Here is a 14,536-nt window from a genome sequence, read left to right on the forward strand (position 1 = left end):
TGAGAGAGACAGGAAGGTTGGGGGTGAGAGAGAGAGGGGATGACAGGGGGACAGGGGATTTGAACCCAGGCTGCTGCAGTAAGGACTGGGTCCTAATGGTATGCCAGGTGAGCCACTGAGGCGCCCAATGGAGGTTTATTTTAGCTTCAAACACACCCACACACACACACACACACACACACACACACATTACAGGAGGTGATAGAAACAAACAGTTTGCATATGGAGCTCTGCAGAGAAATAGTGCAAAGAAATGAAAACCGGTGCCCAGTGTTATCATTATTCATCTGATGATTTAGGGGCCACGATGCGCTTTCCATTTCCCACGCAGCAAAGGTTGATGGGAAATAAAATCCCATTCATCAATGACACATCTTTATCTGTGATACCTGCAGCAAAGCAAAGAGAGGAAGTGTGTGTGTATATATGTGTGAATGAGAGCACAACCAAACCACCAATCCACGCACAGACACACGGCTGTGCTCTCAGCCCCCCTATCGCGTGTTAATTTACAGTGCCTTTCTTATCTAGGCAGGTGGGTAAAAGCTGGCAGAGCAGCTTCTGGAGCCACACACACTCGGCTCTTCCTCCTCCATCTCTTCAACCTCTGCTCCTCTCGTTTATCACGTCTGGGAGGCTCAGGAGGAGGTCGAGATAAAAATGAGCCTTGGCAAGCGGCAGTCAGACAGAATGGATAGCTCAGCTCCTGGACCAGCTAGCCCTGATAGCACTCTCACCTGCTCGGGCCGGAGGGGGGGGGGCGGGGCAGGTGAGGCGCCGTAGCAGGAGGTAGCCATAGACAAATGCACTGGTTACCGTTACAAAATCCTTGAAATGAACTTCATTCTTAAGCGATTTAATTTATATGGATGAGATTCCTGCTGATGCACCTGAGTTTTTGTGTTCCGTGTAGTTGTTGTTACCATAGCGAGGGTTTCAGTCGCTCAGCAGTAGAAAGCTATGTTAGGACAATATGTCCCTGTCTTTCTTTCTCTACTTCTGACTTTTAAAACCCTTCATAGCGTCGCTCTCGATGATATCTCTGAATGCTGTTAGGGGGCCCCCCAAGGGCTGAAAAACTTTGCTGCACAGCAATGTCTCCAAATGTAGCTCCCTCCCCCTTAAACAACCTATGGACTATTTGCATTGACATCTCAGCAGAAAACCTCCTTGAAGAATCTTTATGTGTTGATGAACACTGGCCTTATAATGTGGTTATTTACAATGTGACAACATTGAAGTTATTTAGTTATTTATTAAGGTTTTTATTGTTCTTCATATTTATATTTAGAAAATTCTGCTAACGTGAACATTTGGGATAAAAAAAAAAATGTTTAGATTTGGCAGATTTTTCATTGGTGTCAGAATGATTATAATAACTGTGATGAATGCTGATTGGAGGCGATTGACAGTTTTTTTTGCCTTGGGCCCCAACAGACTCTACAATCACCACTGCCTGTGTCCGATGAATTCAGCTTGAAAAAAAATCTAAATCTTCTTTTAAAAGGATTTAAAATAATCCCTTCTTCTTATATGTGTTTTTTTTTTGTTTGTTTTGCTTCTGAACATGTATTTTAGAAATTGCTGCTGCTGGATGAACAAATACCTCTCAGCTTTGCCTTTCATTTCTGAAATGCTGGGTTACACTTATAGTTTCATGTTTTTTTTTTACAGTTAAACCAAACATGAGATATTTTAGACTCATTGTAAATAATTGAACAGTGGAGACTGGAGTGTGAGGAATCAGAAAACATTGTGGTGTCAGTTTTAACAAATATGTTGATTTTGGTCAAAACAAAAACTCATTCTGAAACGTCAGCTACCAAAAATCTCCATCTGTCAGAGGACAGATCTAATACAGTACTGTGTCATACAGTATATAGAAAGAAATACATCTAAGTTTATTTATTTTTGTACTTACAGGAAATAATTCAAGGCATGCACCGACTACCACTTCAGCTGCACTAGAGAGGAACCAGCTCACCTGACTGAAGGATCAACCTCCAGGGCTGAAACGTGAAGCCAACACTAAAGAACCAAAAACCGCAGTTCCTCTAATAAACCTCAGCTCCACACACACCCCTCCTCTTTTGGATTAGCTGGGAATTAAGGGCGGAGTCAGACACTGCCAAGATGGCGACAGTGGTGCAGCTCACTCTGAGCTTCAAAACTGCTCTTCAGAAATCTGTGGGTGACGTCACAGAGGCTACGTCCATCTTTATTTACAGACTATGGTCTGACTCTGTACTAAGGTAAGATCCACCTCCTACCGCCTCTAATTAGGACTCAAAAAGGGTCGTATCTACAGTATTCTCTTAATTAATCATGGTAGTGTTTTCAGCATAACATGCAATGAACCAATCATAGTGCCATCTCCCGTTCCCTTTAACAAGACAGGTGTGCCTGCACCTTGGTGGATTGCTATTATAACGGTGGATTTGTCAGGTAGTGACTGAGAACTGTTCTCTGCGGAGGAAACAGATCGACTTGTTTGCAAAGTGAAAGTGCGAGCAGCTCCGTCTACAGCTACAGCAGGAGTCCACCAAACAGGCCTGGGTGCAAAATATTAACCTGAGGATGCAGTGCATGCTTTGTACCCTTAGTATGATATTTTTCACCCTCAGTTGAAATTTAAATGATAAATGCCAAACGCAAGGTGGAAGGCGCACGGACTGTGAGGACGTCTCCACACAGTTATATAAAGTTAGAACTGACCAATCTGATGTGTGTAGAGGTGTGTGTGGTTGTAGAGCAGCCTGGTGTCGTTTTCAGGTGATTTAATGAGGGTAAACACAGTGAGCAGTCATGCGTAACGGCACTGTGCACTGGCACGGCTCTCTGGAACAGCTGCACAATGCAGAAAGCGGTACAATTATATCAGAATGCGCATACCTATAAGTAACTGCCCTGGGTCTCCAGAACTTCAGAGGCCCTGGGGCAGATGCTCGGCCTGTTACCCTGCCTTGCTTCAGAGCTGTTACATTACTGTCCACTATTTGTTTGAACTTTTTCCACCCTGGAGCTTTTGTGGGAAACCTGTGCCATCAAGGCAACAATCACATATCACATCAGCATTCCCTGTGTATGCTGTTATTTCTACGTGCACTTTTTCTATGTACATCACAGTTGGTGTGCACTTAGGGAACAGCCTGCATTTTATAAGACATGCTGGATAAAGGCTACAATACATTTTATATTGGCCTTCAAACAAAGACGTGCGCGCGCGTGTGTGTGTGTGTGTGTGTGTCTGTGTGTGTGTGAGAGACAGAGAGAGAGAGAGAGAGAGTGTGTTTCTGACCTCAGCCCTCGCCTGATAATTCAGAACCCACCACACAAACTCCTGGTTCCGAGCAGCTGCAGGTGAAGTCATACATGTTTGACTTTTGATGTAAAGCACACACACACACACACGCACACGCACACACACACAAACCGCTGGGTGACACACTCAAGCTGAAGATGTGTGCTGATCCCTGGCAGTGCTGTGCTTGGCATATTAACCACAGCAGGTAGGGCAGCAGAGGGCCCCCACTTCTCTGTGCCATTCGAGGGCCCTATTAGGCTACAATTACTAAATGTAAGGCTTGTAAATCATACATCATTCATGTGGAGAACTCAGAGACAGTCACCACCGCCCACTGTAAAGCAGAGAGAAGGAAAGGAAGAAGGAAAGGAAGGGGAGGGAATGGAATAGAGAGAAAGGAAAAGGGGAGGGAGAGGGGAAGGAAAGAGAAAAGGTAAATAAAAGAACTGAGGAAAACTCAGGAATAGCGGATGATCACCAGAGAAATCAAATCATATTTTTGTTGGTGAACAAAGACCTTCACTTAAAGCCACCATTACTACACATGGTGCACAAGAATCTAATATACTGAGACTCAATCTGGCTCCCCACAGGATGAAGCCCGCCTGTTCTGCTACCAGGACAAATCTGAACTAAACAGCTCACCACTAAAAAAAAGAGAAGAACTCGTCTCTCATCTGATTTGTATGATAACAAATCAATCAGTTAATTCATTCAGTCCAGCACGTTCATCCTCCTCTTCCTCTTGTTCTTCCTCTGTCCTCATTCATCACTGTAAAACAACACGGTCAAGGTAACATGTCTGTGAGGCTGCAGTAGAGCTGCATGCAAATCTCAACGTGGCTAAATGCTAATGTTGAGCAGGTGATATGGATCATCTCCTCCATCTTCTGCATGTTAGCGTGAAAACCTAAACAAAGCACTAAGCTGAAAAGCCAATGGGTCAACAGAGTTACTAAAGTTCATCTTCTCTAAACTGTAGATGTATGAAACATATCTTTCATTTTTTCTGATCAGAATGAGGCCTCAATACATCCTCAACAATGACCATTGAATACAATAAAACACGTTTTGATAACTGATCTTTTTAAATGCCTAAAAAAAGATTAACATCTGTGGTGCTATATGTCACTTTTGACCAGGTGGTAATTACTTTATGCAGAAAAATACATGGTGCCATACAATGTTGCCAAACCATCATGAATAACAAAAAATATTACACGTTATTATAATTATCATTCCTATAATACTGCTATAATAATATTGTGTAGTAATATTAAACTTTTGTCTCATGGCAAGAAAGTGTATTGACTGGAATTCAGCTGTAGAGTGACACAGCAAATCTGACACACACACACACACACACACACACACACACACACACACAAGACTTTTAGTAAATAGTGTATATACGTGTGTCTCTTCATCGTAAGCAATAAAAGAGATCAATTGTACCTATTTTAAACTAAAAACAAATTCCACACAGTGAGTTAAATGAGGTCTAAGGTACATCAGATATAAAAGTAAGTATATATATTATTTTTATAGATGAATATGTTTCTTAGCTGATAAAATATTTCATTGGATGATAATTAGTGTTTTTCTCAGTGCTTATCAATGATTTCAAACACGAGTCAAATTTGTTGCACAAACTACACTGTTAAAAATGATAACTAGTAGTTATTGATCTCCTAAAACTTTTTCTAATTAATCTGACTCTGCAATAAAGCTGCCCAACATACTTCTCCCTATTGTTGTCCTAACAAGTATTTTCAAAACAGTAGAACAAAGATTTCTGAGTTGCAGCGGCAGCAGACTTATTTTCCTCGAGGTCGGACGTTTTGTGACAGAAACTCGACTGTGTGGGTTCTGGAAACAAAGCTTTCACTGTGAATGGTAATGGGAAATCCAGACATAACTTTAACCTTTGTTTTGCCTGTTCTCATGGTTACTGCTCATGTAAAACTCAACCATTTTAAACATGTAAGCCTTTATCATATAAATATCCACACAACACACGTCTACAGTCCACGAAAGATGAGAAACATGGATTTTAAGCAACAAAACAAATGTGAAATGAAAATGGTTTCTTAAATTGCTGTAAAGGTTTCAGCTGAAGTGTTTGGAGATACAGGATTTCAGCTTCTGCATTCAGATCAGTTGGGAAACAACTCTCACACACACTGAATTCAGGTCAGTTGATAAGGGAGAGAAATAATGCAACACAACTGACAACAGTTAACAACTGGGCTACAGTATTTTCAACTACAGCAGCAGCACACACACAGTCATAGAGGGGTAAGGACTGTGTGTCTTCACTGGACATTTAGACTGATTCAATAGAAGCAGTTTTACACTGATCTCTTAAATCATGGTGAATCATCAGGCAATGAAAACAAATCTAGTCTAGATTTCAAATGTTTCCACAAATAAATCTGCCAGGATGAGTTTGGAGAAATATGTATTAAATGATGCACAAGACATGCGTAGTATTTCAATTTGATGGAACGGTGCAGCTATAAAAACATGGCTGACTTAATCCACTCAGTGTATGCATCATGAATATAGAGAGACACTGTCAGTGTGGGAATTAAACAACAGAATTATCTCTTTTTTTCTTCTTCTTCTTTTATATTTCATTTCCAGCATTTAAATGTGTAATTTAACACCTTGTCTACATCAGCCATGTTGCACAGGCATCAGGTACTGTCAGCGTCTGTATGGGATCCGTCACAGTGCAGCAGTGCAATCAGAAATGTTTTCAGCACTCAGCCCATCACATTATTGTAAGAGTGGGTGGGACTGTTGCCCACCAGACTGAGGCTAGTGTTGCCGATTCCTGCTGCCAAGTTTTAATACCATGGCTACATGCTCCTATATGTTCTGTGGAGGTAGACATTGGAATCAGTTTCCTGATGTTTGATGTCACCTGGATTTATATGTCTTCATACATATACCATTGTCAGCTAATGATTTGAGAACTCTATTGCAGTCACAAATCCAAAACTGTCTTTTGTGAGCGCACAGTGAGTAATGAGTCCATCTATGAGTCCAAATGAATGTTTGTACTAAATTTGAAGGGATTCCCTTGAGGAGATCATGTGATATCGCATTCAAGAGAATTGGACGTAAACATAAATCCTCCAGTGAGGAGTCATAATGAAAAAGAGTTGGTAGATGAATCAAGAGTGAATCTTGAATCTATGTTCAACTCTTTTTAGCTCATCTTCACTAAATCTTCACCGTTGTTTTCTCATCACGCAGATGGTTTTATTTACAGATTTTCCACATATAATGGAGATGAATGGAATTCCCTTTATGTGACTCAACCCACTGAAGGAAACAGTGACAGCAAATAAAACTGATATCTGCATGTTTGGATATCACAGCTGTGAGTGGGAAAATATCTTCTGTTGTGCTAACTGTGTTTTACTATCTGCAGAGTGTACATAGGTGTGTATGGATGCATTCAGGTGTGTCCGCATATTAGTTTTCCATACTCTCCCCTGCGGAGATAACATTGTGCAATAAGGTTGAACCAGGGGCTGGAGAGCAATCACACCGTGTCCACATCTCACTGCTGAAGCTGCGGCTGCAGGAACCAGCATCAGAGACCAATGCTGAGAGCTTCACAGCCTCATGATTGTCTTTTCTCCTGCTCTGTGCATATACAAGTAAGATAGACAAGGGTGTGTAAGACATGTTTTCAGTTTGGTGAAAGTCTACTTTAAAACAGATGATAAAACTACCAAAACAAAGTTATTTTTTTTTGCATGCATTATGGATCCTATTCATTCAGCTAACAACTTTCATCACTAAGGACTAAAATACATAAGCGTGCTCACACAAACATAGGAGCACGGTATGTATTTAATATAATTAATGCACAGTAGAACATCTGTGTATTCACAAAGTATCACAGCGTAATCCACTGAATGACAAAGCTAGTTTCCTTAGTTATGGAAAAAAAGTTACGAAATTTACAGCAATGAAAGAGATTTTACAGCGGTAAATTTCTACTGTTTCCATGGCGACTGTTGATTTGCTGCCATTAGCACTTGTGATACCTGTTATGTCATCCTCCCGTTGTTTTGACGGGAGCTTTGCCATGGTGAACTTTGGTTGCAACAATGTAATTGCTTTATGTCAATTTAAGTTTAACCAGCCCCTCATTCACATCCAGAGACCGGTCGGTGGTTTAGGCTACAGACGATCTTTGGTTCAGTGAACCAGACCAGGATCTTTCCTGAACCTGAGCCTGAACCAAGAGCTGTGACAGTCTGAACAGAACCAAATAACAGTTTCATAAAGCTGGAGTCAGTACATGTGGACACTTTACTGTCACAAAAAGAGGGAAATTTCGGTCCATGTTCACAAATCAATAGATCACATTTCATTACTAGTTCAGACCCATATATATTCTTAATGTTACAAATGCTGTAATTTCCCCTTAATTTCCTTGTTATCTTCCTGGAAAGAACAGGAAATGAAGCAACTTAAAACAAGATACAATGGGAGAATGAATTACATTTCTTGGACTATTATTGAATTGTCTAATGTTGTATCAGTTGAGGATCTAATGGACTTTTAACCTTATCACGGAAACACTCGGTGTCAGTAGGGACCGAACAACAGTTTGAATCTACATAGAAAAAACTGTCTGTCTCTGACCAGACATAGAGATAGAGATCCATGTGACCACTTTCATCTATTTTTGTAAATTCAAGTCTCCATATTTGTGTTCACTTCCCTGTAATTTACAAAGCAGACAGATAAATTCTAACAGCATGTCGCCTGTGTACTGAGTAACAGACTCATTTAGTTTATACTGGATGTTACATGGAGTGAATTAACTTCATCTATACAGCATTATTAATATAATGCATCTACAAATAGCATCTAGGAACCATCCTAACAAATAATTAGTTACTTGACAGTTCTGTTTTATGAAATTATTCTTCTTTTTAATTATATCATTATTATAATAAGAATTATTATTATTAACATTTTGATATTCACTGAGTCAAATTTAGAAAGCAGCTTTTGCAGGGACATTCAATCAAAAACATGATGTTGTGTTGTGACTCTGATCAGAACCTGAACCTCTGGTTCTTGGGGGATTACCTGCGACACATGTTGTCCAGATGTTAGAGGTGTCCAGGTTTACAGTAGCTAAATAGGCACAGAGGGAACGGGGATTAACTGTGATGGGAAAATCCTGCATCTGAATATTGATCAGAGTATTTATGCTAAACAGCTGCTTGTCTAACATAGTAAACGTTAGCCATAGTGTGCATTCACACTCATTTTACTACATGTTGTAGGTTTTGGTGGCGTGTGTATATATCCTCCTTAATCACAGCACAAATCTGCCAAAACAAAACTCATCCTGACTTGGTGCCGCAGCTAATCTAACTCTGTCTTCTGATTTCTGATTGGTTTCCCCCCATATACATCGTACTCAACAAGTTCTTACGTTTAGCAACATATTTACCTTCATAAAAATCTTGTCTCTCTACAGATTCACTGCAGAAATGTCAGGGTCAATTGTGGCCTTAAAGCAGTTATCTCAGCAGAGCCTCACTGCCAATACTGAATCTGGCACAGGACAGCACCTTCACTAAATTGCTTGCTTTTGCCACTGAAGGGATCAGATTGTTATAATAAGAGTCTTACAACATTATGGAAAGGACTCCTACAGAGACAGACCTTTTTTGTTTAACCAGGAACAACTGTTTTTTGGCTAAGCTATAGCTACAGCTACAGCTCTGCTGCTGCTGGGAGTTTGTCTCTGTGACTGTGTGTTAGGAGTCACATGTGCACACATGTCTGCATTGCCCAGTTGTACTAATTACACACAGACGCGCGCACCTACACACACACACACACACACACACACACACACACACACACATACAAGACTTTTAGTAAATAGTGTATGTACGTGTGTCTCATCCTATGCGTTCCTTCACTCCCCCCATAGTGTGTGTGTGTGCGTGTGTGTGTGTGTGTGTGTGTGTGTGTGTGTACAGTTGACTGAGTCAATATGAGAAAACTGCCTTGATTTTCACTGGAACTTCATAAAAGTGCATTTTTTCCTTGCTGATGTCTCACAGCTGAATCCACTGTGATGGCAGATTATACATCTGGCAATTGTAAAACTCAGAGCCAGGGAGCTTCGTCATGCATTCATATGGCAGGTTTTGTGTTTTCAGCAGAATCTTTGATTTCCTCACCTGCGGACAGGTAATATTTCTAAACTGAGTAGAGAGGATAAATGCATCATCCACTGACACTAACACACCTTTATGCAGCTTTGTGGAAAGGTTTGAGAGGAAATAAAACAGAGGTTGGAGGGAAAGGAGAAGATTACACTATCAAGTTGATCTGTCGGCGTGCTGATCTGCCAAATGTCAAACAATACATATTCATCTGTTTGGCCAGCCATCGCACAGAGGCAGCGCTCTAGCAGAGGTCCAGACAGAGAGATGGCTGACATTTCAGTATTCAAGAGACTGACAGCTGCACATACACAACATGCAAATACACACACTCTCTCAGGCACACACACTCGTTTTTACACTTCTTACTCCTTTATACACTTGGCATATTGGATAAAATTTGGTTGGAAGCTGAAGCTGGACACTAAAAGAGTCTTCATGCCAAAAACCAAGTCTGAGAGGTAAATTCTGCTCTTCACAGCCAAGATCATTCAAAAGCTGTTGGGTTATTCCACCTCTATAATGTTTTTCTTGAACTCAGCTACAGGATATTAATATTTAAACTGTTCTTTACAAACTTAATCACATAGTTTATTACCCATGCACAAAAACTAAAATGAAGATTCCCTCTTGTAAAGAAACCATTACACAGGACATTTGGCTGAACCTAGAGACAAATACAGTACAGACCGCTTTCCCATTCCAGTGAGTGAACGGTGTGTAGCTCTCTTAGTTTAATTTGTTTCGAGAGGCCGCGCCACAAAGAAAATAAGGAGCATTCTCAAAGGTCCTAGAGGTGCTGCCAATCTCCAAACCGACAGTCAGCTCACCTGTTCATTAACCCAGAGGCCGGATCCATCCTCGGACCTCAGCCTGTCAGCCCAAACTAAAGTCATTCCCTGCTACTAAAGCAGAGACTGATAAGGTGAGATACATATAGTTTCATATTCTGTCATTGGCCATATCTGGCACTAGTCTAATAGGCTACATGAGTTGCAGTAAAACACAGCTCCATGCTTGGTGTTTGTCGTTAAGAATCTACTCATGTTGGCTGCTACACTGTGCTGTATTATGTATATGTCTGTTTTCTGACTTACATGAAAACTAGCAGACAGATTCAGCTGACATTTATGACAAGTTTACAGCCTGTTGGGGGGTCCTGTTCACAACTGTATTAACATCTGTCTCAGGTGATCTGATCACAAGTGGACAGCTTTAAGTTCAGGTGTGAACGCACCCGAGACGCAATGAGGACACATTTAAGATCCGATCATTCAGACCACATTCAGAGGAGGTCTGGACCACATGTGTCCTCATTCTTTTAGCAGTGTGAACGTGACTGTGTCCTGGGCCACGCTGAAGGACCAACTACTCTACTGACGTCCTCTGTCACAGTCTGATTAGTTCCAACGCAGTTTCATCATGAACCATAGATATTCTACTAATTAAAATGGCTAATGTCTCTCTCTCTCTCACACACATTGATGGACCCTTTTGTCAGATAAAAACAACAACACATACGTGTTTATCTGCATTTAAAGTGGGGAATGCCAGATGAGAACTGAGGTACTAATGAAGCCAACACTAAAGTACCAAAACCTGCAGTTCCACTAATGACCACTAGAGTCTGGCTCCACCAGTGAGTCAGTCCCCATAGACTCCCATGTTAAAATGTCCAACTTTACAGCAGAAATAAACATGTTTACAGCCTGGTACAAAAACTGTTTTGGTCTCTAGAGCTAATTTCCTCCTTCAGGACACCTGTTTATATAACTCACCTGTTTACATTTTATTAAAGCTTAAAGTTATGTAGAATTGAGGGCGTGGCCTCTTTGAGTGACAGGTTGGTGAGCAAATGCATTATGAGTGAGGCCAAGTCAGGCACTGCCAAGATGGTGACAGTGGAGCAGCTCACTCTGAGCTTCAAAACCGCTCTTCTGAAACCTGTGGATGATGTCACAGAGGCTACATCTATCTTTATTTACAGTCTATGGTCTGAACAGGGTGTGTGTGTCAGTGCTCAAATCAGTGAATGACCACTACATGCTGTGTATGGTTCTCTTTCCAGTAAGCGAAAAGATCTACATCCATATTTCCACCCTTATCAAAGATATTTGTCTACTGGCTTTCAGATATGGTTCATTAATGTGTCAAGACTTGGGAGATTGAGCTTGCCTCCACAGGGTAACGCCGGCTGTTGATGCTGTGCTCGGAGCCCTCAGATCCGTTGCTTGGACCCCAGTGAAACTCCACTTTCTCTGCCTTGAATCTCCCTGGTAGTCCTGCTCCCCGGACAAAGTAATCATCCTTCAACATAATGGCCACTGGAAGAAAGACAGAAGAATAGAGAAAAAAACAAAGACAGAGCGAGAGAGAGTGAGTGGTCATATATCACTGAAAATCATTCTCAACATACGCAGTAATCATTCCTCTCAAAGAAACAGATGACAGAAAATTGGTGCCTGTCAATGTGAATTTCAAAGGTCGCCAAGAAAGACAATCAAAACTTGTGTGAGGACACATGCACGGCATGACACCTCTTTAAGGTCTTTGGTCACACACAGTCAAAAGGGTGTATTCTGAGGACACGCTAAAGGTAGATATGTGTTTCTCTTTTAAATTTGCTCTGAGGAAGACATCCTCACACAAGACCATTTCTGTCATTTTCCATCAGCCTCTGAGGCAACGTCTCAAATGAGGGGCTAATTTGCTGAACAAAATTGTTCTCTTCAGCCACTGCAAATTGCCCTTGCAGGATCTTTTGTTATTCCATCACATCTTGCTAAAATATAGCAAGAATTAAAATTGGGGGGGGGGGTATTTTCACAATCACAAATGGCTCTGAAAGGATTCCTGTTCCATTAATCAGTGCAGCCGCCTCAAACCCAGACCCATTTGTAGAGGACGCTCTCAAGTGAAGAGACGAACCTGGTTCATTATTTCATCAAGATGTCAGTCAGACTCCTGAATTATCACATACACCTGATACCACAGTAACACAATCACCTTACATACACTTACATCTCACCAGAAAATCCTTAATGGACAGTTTATAGCTTTATGTCAGCCGCACACCAAAAAACAACTTTTCAAACCATTTCACAATGTCCAACAATTTCCAATGTCAGAATAAAATCATGAGAGTTTGGCTCCCACCATCTGGATGGTTTGGTGTCAGGTGATCACCCGAGTCTTCGGTCATTCCGTTTTTTGTGTTGATGTTCTGATTAAATCAAGCATGTTTAATATTTATGATTTATGATTGTAGATTTTAGTCTCGGCTCAAGACAGTGACGTTCAATGACGTGAACACTGTCGACTGCAAACAGGAAGCAGCAAACAGAGCTGATAGTGAGCATGGAGGAGATGTGATTGGTTTGGTGTAAGACTGGTGTTAAATACATGAGGGATTTAAAATAATTTCAAAATAAAACAGGAAATCAGAAAAACAACAATAATGTTGAAAAAAAGTCTGGAAAAAAACCCAGTTTTTCTTCATGTAAATTTCCACCAGGAGCATGATAGCAAATAATGTCAAAGAAATCTCGTCTCAGTGACTGTTCAAGATCCTCAGTCTTTACAGGCCTCTAGTCTGTGGTCGGCATTAGTCATCATTTCTAAGTTATGATAACTGCTATGATAATGATGTGAACTGTGATGGATGCTTGAGTGATTCTCCTTCATTTCCTCTTCCAAATAATAATAATATGAGACAATAATCAATAGGAATGTTGACCTGAGCCTTAGCCAATGATTTTAGAATAACTGAGGTCATTAGTTCAAATTCCCCCAGGACAACCCCGCCCACCTGAGACAATGTGAATCTCCAAGATGTTGGTGTGGTCCTTATAATTAATATCAAATATTCTGATAGTTGCAGAGAGAGAGAGCAACTGGAAACTCAGGGAGAGAGAGAGGGGATGACATGCAGCAAGGTACCAGGTGAGCCACCAGGTGAGCCACCAGGTGAGCCACCAGGGTGCCCTAATATCCCTAATATCTAATATTTAGATTTGGAGTCTCAGTATAAGATCTCTGACAAATCAAATAGGATCAATAAACCTGAACAACCTGCTGCAGATGATGAGATGATGGAGGGGAAGAACAACATATACATGACGATGATAAGTGTTACTGGTATCTTGTTATTTCCAATAATGTAACTGATGTTTCTCACCAGTCTTAAGCACAGCCTACACCACTGAATCCTCACTGCGTTACTTCTTATCTTGGTTCATTTATGTGGCTGTGTTTTCAAACTTTTTCTTTCGAGCCACATGTTGTTGATTCATTCAAAGTTGAGCTGTGCAGAAACGCCGAGGTGTGTCTGAATAGAGTTAGTGGTGCACGAGGCGGGGGGGGGTAAGGCCCTCCCTGCCTGATTTCACATCTCCATCACGGCATTCAGTAGCAGCTCCACCAGGTGATCCCTCCACAGATAAAACGCTCATCTGTTGTTTAGAAACAGTGCAGGATCCATGCATAATTCATGGGAAAAAAACGCAGGGACATTTGTCTTGTTAGCCATGCATTATGTAGCGGGGGGAGAGCAGAAGCTGCGCGCCATTTTGTATCGCAGCTGTTGTTTGTGTTAGCATTTTTACATGGCTCTCTACATGCTGTGGCATCCCAAATCCATTTAAATTATGCTCCGCTGTGTTTCTTACTTTGCAGGTGGCCATCATCATCATCGGCTCTTTTTCTGTTCTGTGAGCAGCCTCCATGGCCTTGGGGAAATGGTTTGAGTTGCTGAAAGCCTGGGGACGCTCTGCATCAAACGTGTCTGGGAATTTTTCATCTCGACTGCAGTGATGAGGTCTTCTATCTCTCTGTCTGTGTCTCTCGCTCTCATCTTGGCGTTTGTGCCAGTGGGTGTCAGCGGCGGTGATCCTCTACCTGAAGGTCAGCTGGCCGGTCCGCTCCCACAGGGAACGACAGCACACTGTGTGTCCGCTTCGCCTGAATGAGCTACCTGCACTCAGACAAACGGATGGCTCACATCTCAGTGGCG

At 41.4% G+C, this 14,536-nt stretch overlaps 1 protein-coding gene across 3 annotated transcripts in view; it reads right to left on the reverse strand.

The window, feature by feature from the left end:
- The window catches only part of LOC130181342 (receptor-type tyrosine-protein phosphatase gamma-like), a 446,467-nt gene that overhangs the window by 132,464 nt on the left and 299,467 nt on the right, over positions 1 to 14,536 (reverse strand). For all 3 annotated transcript variants that reach the window (XM_056395482.1, XM_056395472.1, XM_056395500.1), the window contains exon 4: positions 11,701 to 11,849. In XM_056395482.1, the coding sequence (XP_056251457.1) occupies positions 11,701 to 11,849 (149 nt within the window). The remainder of the gene's footprint in view (positions 1 to 11,700; positions 11,850 to 14,536) is intronic.

Source organism: Seriola aureovittata, chromosome 2 (genome assembly GCF_021018895.1).
Source record: "Seriola aureovittata isolate HTS-2021-v1 ecotype China chromosome 2, ASM2101889v1, whole genome shotgun sequence".
In the NCBI taxonomy this organism is placed as follows: domain Eukaryota; kingdom Metazoa; phylum Chordata; class Actinopteri; order Carangiformes; family Carangidae; genus Seriola; species Seriola aureovittata.